At 40.6% G+C, this 20,838-nt stretch overlaps 1 protein-coding gene across 1 annotated transcript in view; it reads right to left on the reverse strand.

Annotated features, from left to right (window-relative positions):
* Positions 1 to 20,838, reverse strand: part of utrn (utrophin) — a 326,192-nt gene that overhangs the window by 64,806 nt on the left and 240,548 nt on the right. The window contains exons 65-68 of the mRNA XM_074685643.1: positions 16,062 to 16,263; positions 14,137 to 14,222; positions 11,225 to 11,382; positions 2,343 to 2,509 (exon numbers count right to left, since the gene is read on the reverse strand). Of these exons, the coding sequence (XP_074541744.1) occupies positions 2,343 to 2,509; positions 11,225 to 11,382; positions 14,137 to 14,222; positions 16,062 to 16,263 (613 nt within the window). The remainder of the gene's footprint in view (positions 1 to 2,342; positions 2,510 to 11,224; positions 11,383 to 14,136; positions 14,223 to 16,061; positions 16,264 to 20,838) is intronic.

A 20,838-nucleotide genomic window follows, 5' to 3' on the forward strand; every position in this document is an offset into this window, starting at 1 on the left:
GTGGTTCAGACTATGCTTAGGTTTAAGCCTTGAGCTCTATTTAAACCTTTAGCTTGTTTTTTAGCTTTGAGCCTGTGTTTTTGCCTGTGGCTTGTGTTTTAGCCTTTAGTCATGTTTAGCCGTTAGCTTATGTTTCAGCCTTGAGCTCATGTTATTTTAGCCTTTAGCTTGTTTTTTAGCCTTGAGCACGTGTTTTAGCCTCTAGCTCACGTTTCAGCCTTTAGCTTGAGTTCTTTTCAGCCTTTAGCTTGTGCTTTAGCTTTTAGCTTGTGTTCGTGTTTCAGTCTTTAGCTCGTGTTTTAGCTTTTAGCTTATGTTTTAGCCTTTGGCTTGTGTTTGTGTTTTAGCCTTTTGCTTAGATTTTCACATTAAGCTCGTTTTTTTAAGCCTTTGGTTAAGGTTTTAGCCTCAGCTTGTGTTTAAGCAATTGGCCACCTGTCTCAGCATTGAGCTCATGTAATTATAGCCATTAGCTTGTGTTTTAGCCTTTGTTTTGTGTTGTAGCCTTTTGCTTGTGTTTCAGACTTTGGCTTGTGTTTGTGTTTCAGCCTTTAGCTTAGGATTTAGCCTTTAGCTATTTTTTTAGCCTTAAGCTCATGTTATTTTAGCCTTTAGCATGTGTTTTTGCCTTAAGCTCATGTTAATGTTTTAGCTTTTAGCTTGTGTTTTTTAGCAATTGGCCCCTGTTTCAGCCTTGAGCTTATGTTATTTTGGCCTTGAGCTTGTGTTTTAGCCTTTAGCATGCGTTTTAGCCTTCAGCTCGTGTTTTGGTCCTAAGCCTGTGTTTGTGAGTTAGCCTTTAGCCTAATTTTTAGCCTACTCATATTTTAGCCCTTGGCTTGTGTGTTAACCTTTAGCTTGTGCTCTTTCTCTTTCCTTTTTATCTTTCTTGTGCTCTTCCTGTCCTTTCTTTTTTAGCCAGTCCCTTTCCAGTGTTACCATCACTACAAAATTTGCCAGCTGGCGTGGCGTTGTCATAGGGACTTCTTTGTGTCATCAGTGGGTTCCCAGCTGGCCTGACAACAGACACTGAGAAATAGCATTTAGCAACGATTTTTGTGCTAATTATCCAGTTTTAACATTGTTTTATGAACAGTCAAATACAAAAGTGAGACTATTTTAAGATCACTCAGAAACTCCTCACAGGGCCTTATCCGGCCTTAATGATAGAAATAATAGATGATGATGACATAAAAAAATGAAAAGATAATCTATTTCAATATTCTTAATTAGCACTCTTTATTTGTAGCGCTGTTTTTTCACTTGCTGGCTCGAGTTGTATTAATGGGTCGATAAAAATGTCCCACTGACAGAAAATAAGGGGTTACATTAACAAACGGTGACAAACAGCTTTAAAAGAAGGAGTCAACAGTTCATGTAGTAACATTAATCTAATGTATTTTGGACTGAAATGATGCCGTCAGCTCCATCATGAAAGCTAACATATAAACGTGATCCATGTTGAGTTTAACGAGCCTCGCTGCCTCGTTAACCGTCCCTCTGATCTGCAGCGGTGACTTTGACATCTATCTCTCTCATCTGCTGACACCTCGACCATTTCCTCCGGCTTCACAGATGACCTGATGTACCACGCTAGTTTTAAAAAAAACCACACGGTATAACAAAATGAAATCTCAAAACTGCCAGCCGAGCACTTTTCCTCCCCGTCCTCTTTTGCTCTAAGCCTCTGGCTCCCGCCGCCGCTCGCTCTCATCGATCACTGACAGAGCTCAGGAGACGTGTGCTTCATCAAACGTCTGACTGTATTTCTCTTTCTGCTGGCAAAGCAGACGATCTGAAGGGGACCATCCTGCCACTCTGCTGCACAAACCTCCGACCACATGAAGCCTCCTCCTGCTAAACCGAGAGGGATCTGTCAGCGCGGAGCAGCTTTGATAAACCGAGCACAGAAACGTTTATCTGCCTTTACCTGTTGCTCCTGTGAACATGTGAGATCAGGATCAACTGGAACAAAAGGAGCAGCTGTTGTTTTCTGTGTGTGTGTGAATGCCAGCTCTGCTCCATATCACAGGGGGGTCTGTTATGGATTCCTCGCCAGCCAATCAGCTCTGGGTGATCTTTGTGAATGTGGCTGAGAGGTGATTGTTTGTGTGTGTGTGTTTTATTGCAAACCTCCGGATGGTATTTAGCCAGTGGTGAATCAGCTGTTGACATTTAGATAAATGCCCGCCCTCCAGAGCAGATCTGCCCTTTACGCTCGACCAGAAGAGAACGCGGCTCTCAGACACATTTCGTGTTTGTTTCGTCTGTAAAATGTTGCAGACTTCGTCCATGTGTGTGTGTGTGTGTGTGTGTGTGTGTGTGTGTGTGTGTGTGTTTACCTGAAGCCAACAATAGGACACTCCTTGCAGATGTTGCACTTGGCTTGATGTTTGGCGGTCTCTGCCGCGGCCACTCTGTGCAGGACGGGGAGCCAAACCATGGACTGTGGCTCCAGACGCATCCAATCAACGAACTGCCGCGGCTCCAGCTCCACCTTATTGGTCACCTGGCAAAAAAACAGACACAGAAACACGAGTCAGGAGCTTTAAAAACAAAGTCTAGCTAACAGTTTCTCAGATGGAGGATGGATTAAAGCAGATAAAGATCATTAACACCTAAAGATGTTTTATACTTTATTAAAATAGAAAAACAAGATGTTTAACAAAAGGTTCAATCAAAAGATATAACTTAAAATAAGTCTCCATTTACCACTAATCTGATGTATCTTGCGCAGCCCTCACGCTTTATGTGTGAATTGGAGGTTAGCTTTAGCTTGTCTTTTAGCCTGTTGCTCATACTTCAGCTTAAAGCTTGTTTTTTAGCACTTAGCTTGTGTTTTGGCCTTTGCTTGAGTTTAAGCCTTAAGCTCTATTTAAACCTTTAGCCTGTGTTTTTATCTGTGGCTTGTGTTTTAGCCTTTAGCATGTGTTTGTGTTCAAGACTTAAGCCGGGTTTTAGCCTTTAGCTTGTGTTTCAGCTTAAAGATGTGTTTAAGCCTGAAGCTCGGGTCTCAGCCTTTGCTTGTGTTTATGTTTTAGCCTTAAGCTTCTCTTTTAGCCTATAGCTTGGGTTTTAGCCTTTGCTGTGTTTAAGCCTTTTGCTTAGGCTGTAGCCTTTGGCTCGTTTTTAGCCACAGCACATGTTTTAGCCTTTAGTATGTGTTTTCTCCTTTGACTCATGATTCTGTTTTAGCCTTTAGCTTCTGTTTTTGCCTTAAGTTCATGTTTATGTTTTAGCCTTTAGCTTGTGTTTAAGCAATCCACCCCTGTTTTTGCCTTTAGCTTATGTTAGTGTTTTAGCCTTTTGCTTAGGTTGTAGCCTTTGGCTCGTTTTTTAGCCTTTAGTTCCTGTTTTTGCCTTTGACTCATGTTTCTGTTTTAGCCTTTAGCTTGTGTTTTAGCAACTGGTCCCTGTTCAGGCCTTGAGCTAATATTATTATAGCTTTGTGCTTGTGTTTTAGCCTTCATCTTGTGTTTATGCCTTTCACTCATGTTTATGTTTAAGCCATTAGTTTGTGTTTTAGAGATCAACCCCTGTTTCAGCCTTGAGCTTATGTTATTATAGCCTATAGCTTGTGTTTAGCCTTTGGTTTGTGTTTGTGTTCTAGCCTTAAGCTTCTGTTTCAGCCTTTAGCTTGGGTCGTAGCCTTTGGCTCGTTTTTAAGCCTTTAGTTCATGTTTATGCCTTTGACTCATGTTTATGTTTTAGCCTTTAGCTTGTGTTTTAGAAACTGGTCCCTGTGTAGGCCTTGAGCTAATATTATTATAGCCTTGAACTTGTGTTTTAGCCTTTGGCTCATGTTTGTGTTTTAGCCTCCAGCATGTGTTTTGCACATTAGCTTGTGTTTAAGCAATCGACCCCTGTTTTTGCCTTAAGCTTGTGTTTTAGCCTTTTGCTAAGGTTGTAGCTTTTGGCAAGTTTTTTTTTTTAGCCTTCAGCTTGTTTTTTAGTTCCTGTTTTTGCCTTTAACTCATGTTTCTGTTTTAGCCTTTAGCTTGTGTTTTAGCAACTGGCCCCTGCTTAGGCCTCGAGCTAAAGTTATTTTACCCTTCCTCCCTCCTTTGACCGTCTACCGCTGCTCTATAGAACATGCAATAATTGCCTCAAATATAAACTTGTGTTACTTCTTTCTACACAGCAAAAAAATGAATTTTTTTTTATTGCACTCCCTTGCCACCTTGTGGCCTGGAGTGTCCACACACTGTCGTAAATTACTTTTACTTTTTGAATGGAGATCAGATCAAAACAAATTTTCTTTGTTCAAGTCAACTTTTTACTTGATACTACACACTGCGATATGGTACTTAGCAATCCAGACCTCATTTTGTCTTTAAATGACTTGAAATCAGACATTTTTTTTACTGCTCAGGTGAATATGGCTCAGATTAAGTCCAAAAATACATTTTCTACAGAAAATTAGACAAAAACACTTGATAAGATTTCAGTTTTTTGCTGAGTGTAACTTGTAAGGGAAGGCTTTATTGGTATCTTGTTCTAGTTTTCTCCATTATCTATTTATTTTAATTCTAAAACTACTCTTGATTTACTGATGGACCCACTGATCATTTATTTGTAGGTCTTAAAATTCAATAACAAAATCTGCTCACCAGGATCCAGAGACCAGTGAAACCAGGCCATAAGTCTGTGCTTATTACCAAACGCCTAATAAAAGATGTGGACCAATTTAAGATGACCGTATTTATGAAAGTGACAGTTCCTGCGGCACATTACGGCCGTGAATCGTGGAGCGGGACAGAATAATGTTTATGAGCTTCTTCTTCATGTTTATTGGCTGAAATATCAAACTATAAACTCAGATTGATTCCAACGCCCTGGCTGCCCTCGCCCAGACGCCCAAAGCGTGGATGTTAGCTAACAGACGTATTTCTCCATGAAACTCTGAAAACACCCACGAGCTCCCACTCCTTCACTCCAAACTCCTGGAGGAGTCGTTTTTTCATGTAACCCAGCAATGCTAATGTGGGGTCTGTTGTTTTGATGCTCCGTGTTATAGGAGTAAACAAAAACACTCGTCAACAAGAGCAAAAGGCGTTCAGAGAATGTGTTTCACAGCAGATTATAACGAGCCTGTTGGAAAAACCCACACAGGGTGTGAAACTTCCCCTGCTCGCCTGTTGTCAGCGCTAAACGAATCAGAGACGACCTTTCCATCATCCCTGACGCACACAAAGGGCAGCAGATGGAAAGGAGGCCTGAATATATTTGGAATAAGGAGAGTAATCAAAGGAAACACAGCCCGAGTGTGTGTGTGTGTGTGTGTATGTGTGTGTGTGTGTGTGTGTGTGTGTGTGTGTGTGTGTGTGTGTGTGTGTGTGTCTGTGTGTGTCTGTGTGTTTCTCTGATCCCCTTCCCAAAGCTTACAGTGAGCAAAACTGCAGTGTCATAATTTCAAATCCGTCTGAAGATAACTTCTCTGAAGCAAACAAACATTAAAGAAGCAAAATGAAACCAAAAAAAAAAATGAAAGAGGATTTACTTTTTTTATTTTGATTTATAGAAGCAGTCGCTTCACAGAGACAACGTTCAGCAGTCAGCTTTAGTGTGTGTGTGTGTGTGTGTGTGTGTGTGTGATAAGGTAAATGCTGAACAGTTTTGTTGCACAGGAGCTGTTCGAAAACAGGAAACACCTGTTAACCCAGATTCTCACTTTCCTCTTTTTTCAAAAATATGCTAATTAAAAGCTGTCATTATTATTATTTTGATGATTTATTATTATTATTATTATTATTATTATTATTATTATTATTACTACTGCTATTATTATCATTCAAGAATTTCATTGTTGTAGGGATATCTCGATAACAACACTAAAAACCACAGAATGTTGGAATTAATGCAGTAAAACCTGATTTCTTTACTGTTTTTATAGATTTTTGCCATTTTCTGAGAAGAAATACCAAAAATCTGTCGCCTCCATCTTTAATTCTCAACTGGTGAGCTGCTGACCTATGCTTTTTTATGCAACATAGCGTACTCTGTATAAAGCTCTTTATTATTATTATTATTACTTTTATCTTTATTTTGTTACTATTTGAGCTCTATTTTTAAAAAAATTTTTAAATTTCATATTTTTATTTTTTAATGATTTATTTTTATTTTTTACAATTAAAGGTTTTTTTTAATATTTATTTTCCTTTATTTATATTTTTTATGTCTTTATTTTTTACTACTTAAGCTGTATATTTTTTCTATTTTTTATATTTTATATAAATATTTTTAACGTTTTTTTTACTATTTATGCTCCACATTTTTACATTTTTTTATTTTTATGTTTTTATTTATTTATTTATTTTTATTATTTAAGCTCTATTTTATATATTTTTTTTCATTTTATATTTTATATTTTTGTTCTGTTTTTTTCTTTTTTACTACTTAAGCTTTTTTTTATATTTTTGTAATATTTAGTGTATGTTTATAATAATTGTACAAAGAGAGTGTGATTAACTGAAGTCAAATTCATTGTATTCTTGAGATACTTAGTGAGTAAAGGTGATTCTGGTTCTGATTCTGATCATTCCCCATAACGCTTATTGACACCCACCACTTTACAGGATGAAAGAAACAGCCTGGCTAAATGCCAGTTTGACAACAACTTCATCAGATATGTTTATTAAACTGAGGGAAAAGCCTCAGTGTTTTGTGTGGCGAAATGATGGCACCATAGACTGTAAAAAAGAAAAAATGGTCCAACAAAAACTGCTCCCCCTGGTGGCTGCCTGCAGTATAGGTCAAAAACTCTGTCTCTCCAGTCATTCCAGATGGGCTGTGGTCAAACTTTAAAAAATTAATACACCTGGTAGAAATGTTTCTCACGTCTGATTGTTGTGGTGATTTGAAGATATCATTTGGCTGCTTTGTATTCAAGTCCTCTTTTTTTCTAAAAGTTTTGTTTTCATTAGTTATAAGAGGTTAAAAACTAGACTTAATGATGACTGACAGCTGACCTTCTTGTGTTTTTTTTCGGAGAGTGTAAAATTTGTCCGGAGGGAGAGCCAAGAAGAGATCAGACTTTGTCACTCAGATTCTCCACTGTGCAGACTCTGGCTTTGCTGGTATCAGGAGTTTTAAAAACAGTTTTAGTCCTGTAACCTTCACGCTTCCTACAGTGAAGGTGACCCATCTCACATTTTACAGGTGGCAGGTGAGGCGCCCTTCTCCTGCCTGACAGTAAAACAGGATATGCTACAGTAAGTACGTGAACAGATCCAGGAGACGAAGACCCAGCCGGGTTTTACGGCAATGAAAGGCGTGTTAAAAGTTATTTGGTGACAAGGACTTTGCAAGCGAACTTTTCACCCTGATGGTTCTCAAATCAACTCTGCATCCTCTTCGACCTTCCCTCTGAACAATCAGAGTCTCTCCTCTCTCATACACCTGCTCATCTGCGGCGTCCTCCCCTCCTCAGGCCCGTCTAACTGCAGATTTATTGCCCTTACAGATTAATTACTGCAGAGAGGAGATGCCTGGATAGACGGACGGACGGATAGATGAAGGAGAGTGACAAAGGAACAGTGAAAGAGGCGTATTTATGACGGGGGCACTCGTCGATCATGGGTATGTTAAACCGTCAGTGGCGTGGCAGACGGACACGCAGGTGGCTCTGCTGTCCTGTTTGTGTGAGGGTTTCCTACAGCTCGGTTTCTATCGGGCGACTGCGCTTGATGGAGCTATTAATGAGGAAGCAGACAACAGCTTTGGGAAATTTGAGCGTGTCAGGAGGAGAAGTGTTTGCCTTTTATGCCCTCAGACGAGAAAAGAAGGGAGATAAGGTGAGAAGCTGCTTGACTCGGCTATTTTCAGAGATGGCTTAAATTTATAGCATCCAAATTTTAATGTTTGGCTCACATTTATGAGCACTGAAGCCGGAGCCAGGGGAGAAAAAGTGAGAAAAATGAAACGGCGTTCCCCCGGGGGACGAGGACATCATTAAATGCCAGTAACGTCCAGAGATAAACTGAGGGAAAGTGGTTAGCCGGCTGCAGTAAAACACCAGAGGACAGCCAGCAGAAGACTGGAGGCCATTCCCGGCTTCACGGTTGGTCAGCAGAGCTTAAATATCCAGCCTATTTTACAGGATTGAGAGAGGCAGCTCTGAGATGGCTTGGAAATGTAGAGGAGACTGAGGTGTATAATGGCAATTAGCTTTTAGGAGACGCCTCGAAACTTCATCTCACACGCCGCTGATTACCTGCCAGGAGCTGTTACCTGAGGTGTCAGCGGACGACAACACGCTAAACATCCTGACCAGCGTTCGGTCGCTCGGACCTTTGAATATTTGAGGTGTAATTGAAAGATAAACCCGAGGAAATATTGAAAAAGGAAAAGAAAATATGCCGGCAGACGTTTCCAGCAGTGTTAGCTCAGCAGTTAGAGAGCTCATCTTTCTGAGGCGCTTCATGTTCGGGGTCGGAAATACAGACGCTGAGTGTGAGGAAAAGGAGTGTGTCATTACTTTGTACGGCTCATTTTTTGGTCATGGACACCAAACTGGTTTTGACTTCAGTGATATTTTTACTACTTTTCTCCTGTGTTTGTCTGGAGATCCTACATGTAACCATGGCTGCATTGTTTACATGTGAAATCAGCTGTAAGCAGCCTTTAGCATGCCAACGCTAACTGGTGCTAGGCCCGATGTTTCCCCACAAGGTGAGGAGAAGGAGGTGAGGACGACGTGCTGGTTCTCAGGTGTGAGCTAAGAAGTGACGACATGGACCTGTCCTTCCATCCATCGTTATTGGGAACGTAAGATCTATCTCCAATAAGATGGACGAGCTAGCCATGCTAACCCAGCAACAGAGGGAATACCAGAGGGCAGAGTAGCATCATGCTATTCACAAACATGGCTAACAGAGCTAACACCAGACACTTTTCTAAACATGTTATGAATGTTTAAAAACCAGCCTCAAACTTCCTGGATCCTAAATCAGGTGATGCTACATGAGGTTAAAGTAGTTTGAGTAAAAGTCTGATTCAGAATGAAGAGTTTTTAAAGTAAAGAGTTTTGGCAAAGTGCTCCAACAGTCCTGCTCTCCTCATCCTCCTCTTCGAAATAACACATCCTCTAAAGATAGACGCCAAATTACGACTTAATTCACATAAATTTACAACCTGTCCTCGTAAATGTACAAGTTTAAACTTTAAATTCTCAACTTTATTTGTGTATCATGACTTTTTTCTTCTGAATTTATGATCTCTTTCTCGTTATATTACCACCAAAGTAATATCACAACTATATCCTTGTCAGTTTAAGTTTTGTAATCTGCTTTTTCTCCTCTTTAATGTGCCCCCATTATTCAGCCAGAGTTAGAGATACTCTGTCACATTACAGAAAAAGACAGTTGTGAAATCATAAGGCTTCATTTTTCTTTGCTGGACCTTTTTTTTAAGGTGCTATCAGCGACGGTTACCCCTGGCAAGGTAGATATCAACACCATTTTTATTCTTCACTGTTTTTCATCAGGGGACTAAATAATGGGATTATTGATCTTTTTGGTAAATAAAAAAACTCTATCAAGCTACAAAAAGACAAACTGTGAGAATTAACTTCTGCTGCTATATATACGGTTTAACAGTGATTTATTTTGATTCAAGCTTTACATCGTTCTCCCTTTGTGTCCAACTTTGTGGATAAGCAGCAACCCCTGCTCTTATGATGTGAAGCCTGTCTGGGAGTGTTAAAGCTGCATTTCCAAAAGTGTCCACCAGGGGCTGGCTCAGAAGTGCTAAAAACCACATACACACCAATCCAGAAACGCTGATTCCTACATATTCTCAAAAAAACATTTTGGGGGGCGTGTCATTCCTCACTCTCACCTTGTTTCCCTTCTGTATCCTCTGTTCCATCCTCTCTAATTGAAGGCATGAAAGCCCAAAAAAAAGATCAAAAAGAAAAAAAAAATATTTTGGTTCCAATAGTTCCTCCCTCTGACGGCACACACTGAGTTTTTTGTAACTCATCAATTCTGAAGATATTAATGGCAGGCTCTGCAGGACTTTTTGTTACTTGTTAGTTAACATTGAAACTGGGCTCCTCATCCTGGGCTCAGTGCCAGCTGCAGCCCACACCCACAGCCTCCAAATGTGAATATGTGAACACACTCTCTACACCAGCAACCACCTGTAGCATCACGTTGGGAGAGACCCGAGAGCCGTGCACCTGACTTAGCATGTTAGCACAAGCTAATTACTGGTATTTGACACATACCTGGTTAGCAGAAAGCTAACTTGTGTCTCTATTTATGCCGTGCTGCTCTGCAAGTTCCTGAAAGTGAGTGAAAGTCGAGCCAAGCTTCGCCCTTGTTTAGGAAAAAACTTTATATGTTTGGAGTTTAGTTTCACTTTGGTTGTTTTTCTACCTTCGTGCTGCGTCCACTATCGTAGCTGCTTTGATTAGCTTCTTCCAATTGCTAATCAACACGAAAAGTCACTCACGCACTGGGTGTACTGTGATTGGCTGATGTAACCACACTCACTCTCCACTTAGAAACTTCCTGGTATAACCAAAACACCAACAGCCAGGCTGAGGAGAGGGTTTGAGGCCGACACTGACACTGACACACATTTATAGAGGCTCAAAGGAGACAACTGAGCAGGATATTCCTACAGACTCTTTAAACTTACAGGTCTTGTCCAATCAATCAATTGACAGACAGGTAACACCCTGTAGCTGTTAGCGAAGAGGCTAAAGGCTAGCCTTGACTCCAGCTTTTGGCCTCATTTGGGGCGATGGTACGGCCTAGTTTAGGATGCTAGCAAAGCAGATGGACAGGTTTGCCCCCTCTTCCAGTTTCCTGCTCTTCCCACTGTCCTGTCCCCCATAATCAAAGGTATAAACAGTCAAAAACGTCTATTTTTAGTGAGAAATAGTGGCTATTTCTCCATCAAACATTCTAAAAAGTGAGAAAACACACAGCCATCAGAGTTGCTATGACCTTAGTGAAGCTAATGTAGCCAAATGTTGATGTTTTTCTTGAAGTGATTTGAGTAAGTATGAGAGTAAAACACGACTGAGACATAATTTATAAAAAGATTTCATCCCAGTGGCTGTAATCCATCCAGTATTAAGAACATTATGGGATTACTTAACCCCTGGCTTATGTGCTTATACAGTTTATTCCCTCAGTATTCGTGTGTGCGTGAGTTTTCACCCTGACGTGTTTCTGTCAGAGCACGTTTACATCCCCCCTGCGTGTGAACCTACGTGCTGGAAGCAGCTGCGGACGCTGGGCTCGATGTTGGAGCCTCCGAAGGCGGCCACCTCGCCCAGCTGCCTCGGGATCTGGATGGCTTCGTGGAGCAGCAGACCCAGCTGCCTCTGGTCGCACGTGTCGCCGGCTGACGCCACCTGGCTGAAGAGGTCTGAGCGTGGGGGGAAACAGAGAAAAGCGGCACGTGGGTGAGGTTAGAAATAAGAGATAAAAATAGATACGGAGGGAGGAATGTGTGAAACAGAGCAGGAAGTGGGATAAAAAGAGTTTGTGTGCGGTGGAAAGGGACAGACGGAAGAAAATATGTCTTAATCTTTAATCTGTCTGACTTCTCACAAGCCCGGCTCTAATCTCTCCTCCTGCCGTCCTGAGATTGACGGAGCTGGATATGGACGCCGGCCCAGTGACTCACAGCTCGGCCGGTTATCCAGCAGCAGCGTTATATTTCAGATTTTCCTCTAAAGGTATGACACACTGAGCTCAGAGATAACAGAGAGGGCAAATCCGTAAAAAGAGGCGAGCGCGGGGAGGGCCTGACAGGTCTTTCTGCTCCGCCTGCAGACGACTTTGATCTCTGTGTGAGGTTTCGCCCGACGCCAGCTCCTCCGTGTCTGCAGCGCATCCGCACTGACCCCGTTACGACGCACACACCTCCTGTGTCATCTACACCCACATCTCAGTCTCACTTTCCCACCAGAAAGATCACGTTTGACACACGCCGCCGTCTCAGAAGGAGTGTCAAACGACAGCATGCCTGGTTAGGTGTGAGCGCCGCATCGTGTAGCTAAATGCACGCCACTGACAGGCGAAGAAAGGCTGAAGAGAAGAGGAGGAGGGGGCGCGATCAAGTGTGTTTGAAACCTTTCTCAGGCTGATGGAAACCGCCACTGGAGTGACAGAAGCTCAGGGAAGAGAACGGAGAGGAAGAAGGTGGTGTACTGCATTCATTCATCCAAAAACACAAAGAAAATCCTCCTTTTTTTATGAGATAGTATCTCAAGGAGTTCCTGAAAATCTTTAATCCTCATCTCCATCAGTTGTTCAGGGGTGTAGCCCACTGAGATCTGCTCCACATTAAGGTTTTTAGCCAGGATCAGCGGGACCAACACGGCAAAATGACAATTTCGGCAACTGAGGTGCCGAAATCGTCTTTGCTGGTTTTACCATCCAGTCCTTTTCCAGAACTTTCAGCAGCTGCCTGAACAACCACAAACCCATCAGGTGTCTTCACAAAAAAAACTGATAACGATACCATCTCTACTTCTTGAAGACCCAAGGTTGAACAGGCCGGACGTATTCCTTCATCGTAAGATACTCTCTCATAAAAACAGGAGGATTTTTAAATTTTGGTTGTATGCAAAACGCCACCGTAAGATATCTTTAGATGTAAATGAATAAAAATAAGTCAAATTCTCAAGTCACGTAACATTTTGTTACTGTTTTGTTGAATGTTATTGACTGAAGTAGGCCATCTAGTGTCTCAAAGTGGTTATAGCAATAAACTAAGTTGTTTGGAACCTTTCCGTATGAAGCCAGCCATGACCCTGCACGTCACTCTACTTTCATTTCCTTGTTAGTATTTTGACATTTGGAATTCTTACCAGCGTTTACAAAAACTAACTGTGAAATGCAATTTCCCATATACATTAGCATTATGCTAGCACATTTTGTATGGTAAATAAAAAGATTGATGCCATGTTGAACGTGTTAAATACATTTCTTTGTTAGTTCAGTACCCTCAGTAAAACTTCAAGCAGAAAATCCTGAATAACAGTTTTCTTGGGAAACTGTTAGCTAACTGCTAAGCTAATAGCTGCGGCAAACTAGTCGATGTAAAGTCCACACTGCAAAAAGATGGATTTTAAGTAAAAATTGTTTTGTTATACTTGATGTGAGCCAACTTCAAGTGATCAGTCTAGAAAAATGTCTTGTTTCAAGTATGGATGCACGATATATTGGTATCAGTATTGGTATTGACCGATATTCACTCATTAGCTGCCATTTTCAGAGCATCTCAAACGATCTTTTAAGACCCAAATAATCTTGTTTTCTCTGACTCTGTAAACACCAAAACTACCCGAAAAGAGTTATCAGCCGTAACAGCAATAATAATATTGGTATCGGCCAAATTTTTCTTATGGGTACTTCCCTAGTTTCAAGTTATTTAAAGACAAAAAGGAGGTCTGAATTGCTGTAACAAGTAAAACAAATCTGCCAATGGAGGAAGAGGAATTTGCAAGAAAATTTGCTTATAACTAGAATAATGTCTTTATACAGGATACTCTTTTTAAACTTGTTACAGTAGTTCAGACCTCATTTTGTCTTTAAATAAATGGACGTCTGACATTTTTCTGGACGGGTCAGGTGAATGTGGCTCAGATTGAGTCTAAATTTTCAAAGGCAGCTCCTGCATTATGTAAAGAATCAATCAGGAGATCGCTGAGCATAAAGGCTACAGATATCGATGGATTGAAACCATCCCTGTGAGAGATGTGTGAGCGATGTGTGAGTGCTCTGAGGGAGTCAAAGCCGCAGAAACAAAGAGCGGGAAGCTGAAAATGAAACTGAAAATGACTTCCTGCTCCCAGAGCAGCGAGCCTACATCCACGCTCCCTAATCCTCCAAAATAAATCAGGGAGGAAAATTGAATAAAGAACAGAGGAGGTGCGTGGGAGGTCTCTCATCCAATTAGATGACCTGTTCTCCTGCTCCTCTCTGCTCCTCTCTGCTCCTCTCTGCTCCTCTCTGAGTCTATTTCTCAGTTTGATGAACGCTGGAAACCTGCAGGGGACGCAGGATGGGACTGACCGGACTCAGACCGGACTGAGCAGAAAGGGACTGATGGTGTGTTTGAGTGCATGTGTGTGTCCTCCTCCTCCTCCTCCTCCTCCTCGCTGGCACTTACATTTGTATTTCTCCTCCAGGTGTCCCTTGGAGAGGGAGAGCAAACCAATCTTCATGGACAGGACGCGGATCTTCCCACTGCGACCACTGCAGACACACACACACACACACACACACATCAAACACTGCTCGTTGTGGTGTGTATGTTTGGACACAAACAGCAGCTCTATGTGTGTTTGACAGGAAATCACTGTTAGCTGTGAAAGTGGAGGATCTGCTGTGAGATTATTAATCTACTGTCTGCATCCTAACGACTAATTACGAGCAGTCAGCGCGTTGAGCGTGTTGTTTGTCTGGACGTGAACACACATGTAATATACGGTGGATTTCTGCTGTTTGAACACAGTGTGTACACATGTCTGATGTAAAACAAACCGTGGAGCCGTCAGAGCAAACTGAGATTAGCTGGAGCATATGGTTCGTTCACACAGCTGTGTGTGCAGAGATGAGTGTGTGTAACATCATCTATGAGCACTTAACATCAGAAATACAGATGGTTATAAAATACAGGAGCAGAATGAGACACTTTACACACTCATCTACCTTTTTATCATCAGGATACTCAAGTGTTTTGTCTTTGAAGGTAACTCCATAGGCAAAGAGTGTTTAACTCTTCAGAGTTTTTAAATATGGAGTTTTATTTGAATACCTGAATCTCCTGAGGAAATACTGACCACACCCCCTCTGAGGTGATACTCCGTACAAAGCTCTTTATTAGTTTATTATCTTTTTTTTTTTTTTTTTTTTACTATTTAAACTATTTTTAGAAAAAATGTATTTTTAAATTTTTTCATTTTTTAAAAATCTTTTTACTAATTAAGCTCTTTTTTGTTTTAACTATTTTTTATATTCAATTTTTACATTTTTTAATACTTTTTTACTATTATTTAAGCTCTTTTTAAAAAATATATATATTTTTTTATTTTTTCATTTTCTTAATATTTTTACTAATTAAGCTCTTTTTTGTTTTTACTATTTCAATATTCTATTCTTAGATTTTTTTAATGCTTTTTTACTATTTACCATTTAAGCTCTTTTTTAAAACCATTTTTCACATTTCATTTTTTAATTTTTTTATGTTTTTTTACTTTTTTACCATTTAAGCTCTTTTTTGTTTTTACTATTTTAAATATTTTATTTTTGCATTTTTTTATGTATTTTCTACTTTTTACTATTTTAGCTCTTTTTTTGTTTTTACTATTTTTTATATTCAATTTTTACATTTTTTAATCTTTTTTTACTTTTTAAGCTCTTTTTTTCTTTTTTTTTCTTTTTCTTTTTACATTTTTTAATGTTTTTTACTAATTAAGCTCTTTTTTATTTTTGTAATATTTAGTGTGTGCTTCTAAAAATTATATAGAGAGTGTGATTAACTGGAGACGAATTCCTTGTATTCTTGAGATACTTGGCGAATAAAGGCGATTCTGATTCTGAATTTAAGAAAAATATACATCAACAGTTCAGAAAGCTCCTGGCTTGTAGGACAGCTCAGATCAAATTCAAAGCTCTTCCTCTGGCTTACAAAACACTGACAAGAACGGCCCCTGCGTACCTGGGGTCCCTGATCCAGGTCTACCCTCCTTCTGATCCTCTAAGCTCTGCTTGTGAAAGACGCCTGGTGCTCCCAGCCCAGCGCGGCTCCAAATCTCTAGCCAGACTCTTCTCCTCTGTTGTTCCCAAACGGTGAATGAATTACCAAACTCTATACGATCCACAGAGTCCCTTTCTACTTTAAGAGATGTCTGAAGACTCATCTGTTCAGGGAACACTTAGACCTTTAATCTGAGCCTTCTCCTCTTGCTTGTGTCATACGTCGCTCTGGACAAAAACCTCTGCTAAATTAAACTGTAGGGCTGTAGAGTTTAAGGTCAGACCTTCACTTTTTCCCCATGGAGCCACCTTAAAGGAAACAGTGTTCCTACATACGTGTCGTAGACGTTGAGCAGCCAGTTGAGACACATGTCCACGCAGAGCGGCACGTTGACCAGGTCCTTGTGCTCCTGCTCCAAACCGTCGTAGATGGACGTCAGGCAGTTGATGACGTCAGGGACGGTCTTCAGCTGACTGTTGTTGGTCATCTTGTGCTGCTCGAAGGTGTTCTGGGCCACGCTGAGGTCCAACAAGTCCACTGAGGAGGAAAAGAGCCAGAGACAGAAACGATGAGCGAGCAGGGACGGTAAAGGATATAAGAGAGGAGAGGAAGGTTAACCAGATCAGACGCCGCGAACAAAGACAAAGAGAAATCACATCAAGGATGACAGCAGACAAAAAGGAAAGCAGAGACACAGGGAACCATTAGCAACCTTTCAGACTTGTTCGTCGGGCTTTTAGAAGTGCCAAAAAATCTCTGCACAGGGCGAGGAGCTGAAAATGGCACAGACTATTCATAGAGGCACTTCAAACGTGGAGACTTGACTGATTTTTTTGTCCAAAATAGTTCAAAAACAGCAAAGTGTGAGAGTCTGCCGGGAGTGCAGACGGAGAACAGACGGATCGTGGCGCTGAAATATTAATGTCAGAGAGGAAATCTGAGCAGACAAAGAGCGGAGAGCGTGAGAGAAAGTATCAAACCACGTAATCAGCCGCGCTGCTAAACACACACAGGATGAAATATGGATTATAAAACCAAGACACTTCTCACAGCGGGAAACACTTTAACAACACTTTGAGCTCATGGTGTTGAACAAGAAAAACACTCCACCTGAAAAAGTCATTTTCTTAAAACAGGCGAGAAAAGCTAATCCAGCTGTGGAGCCAGATAACGTCACCAATGAGACGTCGACTGGCATCAAATAAGGTCTGTAATAATCCCTCTGTCCCAGATTCAGAGAGGAAGCAGGTTGAGGGTCTGATGTGTGTTCTCATGAGGAATGATACACTTCATTTTCCCACAATGCACTTTGAGTTACGTAATCCTGAGCAAACTCTGAGTAGCTTTTCCAAACGATGGCACATCACTGTAAATGTTGTTTCTCTTTAGTCTCAATCACTGTGTGTAAAAATGGACGACACGCCCCCTTTTCCTAGTGTCAAATGAAACCAAAATGGCAACAGATTCAGAATCCTAAACTGGTGATAAAGTGTCTCACTGTAAAAAACTGAAATCTCATCAAGTGTTTTTGTCTGATTTTCAGTAGAAAATGTCCAGAAAAATGTCTCATTTCAAGTTTTTTAAAGATAAAAATTAAGTCTGAATTGCTTGTAACAAGTAAAACAATCGGCCAATGGAACATGAAAAATTTGCTAGAAAATTTGCTTGAAACTAGAAAATGTCTTAATCCAAGAAACTTTTCTCTTGTTCCATTGGCAGTTTTTTTTTTTTACTTGTTTCAGCAATTGGGAGTTCATTTTGTCTTTAAAAAACTTGAAATAATCCCTCCAGCCAATTCATGTGATGCTTTACTCAAGCGCCCACTTTCTTTTAAAGGGATGATATCTGCACTATATAAAGAAATTTTGCACGCGCAGAGGTCCTCTTCTCTCTCTGTTAAAAGAGACTGGGAACTCGACTTAGGCGAAACTATACCTGATGACCTTTGGCAATCTATTTTAAAAAGAGCTCATACATCTTCCATCTGTGCTCGGCATAGTTTTATGCAGTGTAAAATAATACATCGCACCCATTGGACAAAAGTAAAAATTTCAAAATTCTTTCCCGATGTAAGCCCATCCTGCAATCGTTGTAAAATGATCCCTGCCACTCACGCCCATATGTTCTGGACTTGTGCTGCTCTTGAGGAATTCTGGTCACTCATTTTTAAAACTATTTCTGATTGTTTGAACAAAAAAGTTGCTCCATGCCCATTTATAGCACTTTTTGGCACTTCCCAGGTCACTCTTACTTTGTCAAAATCTGAGGCAGATTGTATTGCTTTTGTCACTTTGCTTGCAAGGCGTCTAATATTAGTGAGATGGAAGGGTGCAAGCCCTCCCACATTTACGCACTGGATTTCTGATGTTCTTTATTTCTTGAAATTAGAAAAACTAAAGCACTCACTTAGAGGATCTTCAAAGAATTTTTATAAAATTTGGAGTCCCTTTCTGAATCATATTAAGGAAAAGGTTCAGTTGCCTGCTATCCCTTAGTCAGTGTCAATTTCTTTTTTCTTACATTCATGTCTATCTATCCACCATACTCTTTATTATATGAGCTCTTATGCATCGGAAGACCCTGTTTGTATTTACCATTATAACAGTGATACTATTATTATTATTATTATTGTTATTATTTTCATTTTACGTGGTTTGCTCCTTGTTTTTGTTTCCTATGTTTTTGAAGCTTATTTGTTGTTTATTAAGGTTTTCTTTTGTTTTGTCTTGTGTTATTATTATTATAATTATTCCATCCTTTTCCTGTTTTATGTTATATAACTTATCGTACAGATCTGTTCTTTACTTGTTATTGAAAAAACTCTCTTTTATAAAAAAAAAAAAAAAAATTGAAATAAGACACTTTTCCTGACTGACCAGTTGAATGTGGCTCATATCGGGTGAAATAAGACATTTTCTACTTAAAATAAGTCAAAAACATTTGATAAGATTTCACTTTTTTGTAGTGTACCCAGTTACAACTCAAAAGCTAACGTGAAACTAGCTTCCAAAGGACTACATCCAACTTTAAATGTCTCATGTTGTTTCTCATTGGTCTAAATACGGGGAGGCCAACAAGTCAGAGAAACAATAAATGAAATGACATAAGATGAAAAAATTCTTAAGGCGATATTTACTGTTTGTAAGTGTGTTTAAATTCATACTTGGAGCCGTGTCTGAGACAAATTTCTGTTTTTACTGCAGAAGAGACAAAGTTCCATCTATCTATCTAGATAGCAATGAGCACATGTGTGATGTAGAGAAAAGAAACTGAAACTTAAGTATCAATCTCATCACCCAAGCATTGATCAATACTGATCACAACATTAATATATAAATAATTTAGATTGATTGGTAGACCACTGCTCATAACAATAATGAATGATCAAAGAGCCAAGCACAGAAAGGCAAAGAGCCGCATGTGGCTCGCGAGCCGCAGGTTGGCCACCCCTCGTCTATATCACTGTGTATAAATATGGACGACACGCCTCCTTTTTCCAGTATCAAATGAAACCAAAATAGCACCAGAATGAGTATACTAGAGGAGGCTTTTGGCTAGCAAAGCTGTGAGGTTGGCGTTGCAACTAAAACACATTTGTAATAGCGGTGGGTAAAAGTATTGATGAATCGATGCATCGCAATATTTCCTGATTCGGTAAATCCTCTGAATCAATTCACCTCCTGGCCAGTGGGGACGACCGTTCTGATTGACACACTCACCACAGACCAATCCACATCAAGCCACCGTATGACGTAGCTTATGTGCGCCGCTGCTGAGAAACAATAGACGAAGTTTATAGTTTTGGTGTAAAATTTCAATTAGTGTTGGCAAAAGTACAAAAAGTTTTTTTCCCCAAAATATATAAGGAGTTTATTTATCATTGGACATTAATCTTGATAAAGCTGTTGGTAAAATGAGCTCTTTTAGAGCAGAGTGTTTTTAATAACTCCCAGGCTGATCAGGAGAATCCAAACAAGTGTTTTATTTCAGGTCTGCTGGAAAGGTCAGCGAGCTTCATCTCTAAAATCAGCTCCACGGGGGAGTAAGTACAGTTTTATCATCTACAGGCAGTCTGTATATCAACGCTATATACGTGTTCATTAAACAACTGAGGTTTTTAAAGAGAAGTGAAAAGATTGAATCCTTTATGAGCAAAATTTGTCAACATCCTCGTCAGTTTGCCTGATGCTACCCCCTGATCCCGAGACGGCGCTAAATACCGCGGTGTCTCAGCGTGGAGCGCGCGCAGCAGGGCGGCTGCTTCTGTCCGCGTGCGACGCTTCGCTTCCTCCCAGCGGCACGCGCACACGAAGCTAACCCAATTAGCCGTTTCATACTTTCAGTCATGAGTGTGTGTGTGTGTGTTTTGACTTCTCTGATGGATGAAACTGAATCACGTTGTATCATTGATGATTCATTCTCATCGAAAACACACACACACACACACACGCAATCATGAGATATCAAAACAAAACACCTGAATCACTCAAACTCGCACCACACACACTTTAACACCACACACACCTTCACAGCCCTGATGACTCACATTCACGCAGCGCATTTCCTACAACAGCAGGACACAAACTCACAGTGTGTGTTCGCAGTGTGTGTGCACAGTGTGTGTTGCTATAATAGCGCCAACAGCTGGATAATCGTCTACATTTGTCACAGTTGCTGTTTTGCCGCGCTGAGCCCGAAAATTTGCCGCCACGCTGGTTGAGAGCTTGCGGTAAAAAGGCCGGAGTCCGTATGCACCTGCAGAGTGTGTGTGATGGTGTGTGTGATGGTGTGTGTGACGATGTGTGTGTGTAGATGAGAGCTGATAGCCACCTGAGACTTCACATAATAGCAGCTTTTATCAAAGGCTTTCATTACACAGGAGGGAAAAAGCAGCTCTACAGTTTGGGAGGGGAAAAAAAAAAGTCCCACCTGTGCCGAGCAAATGAGGCTACGCTCAACAGGCTGAACACAAGCAGCAGATGTGACTGCACGAAAACACACACACACACACTCACACACACTCACACAGGTATAAAGTTTGTCATCTAAAAGCCAAAACATCCCTGCTCCTGTGCTTTTCTGGCAGAGCCTCGAATCACGACTCCATTCCCT

The sequence above is a fragment of the Halichoeres trimaculatus genome, unplaced genomic scaffold (assembly GCF_033239565.1).
Source record: "Halichoeres trimaculatus isolate MK-OKI-2021-1 unplaced genomic scaffold, fHalTri1.1 fHalTri1_scaffold_13, whole genome shotgun sequence".
In the NCBI taxonomy this organism is placed as follows: Eukaryota; Metazoa; Chordata; class Actinopteri; order Labriformes; family Labridae; genus Halichoeres; species Halichoeres trimaculatus.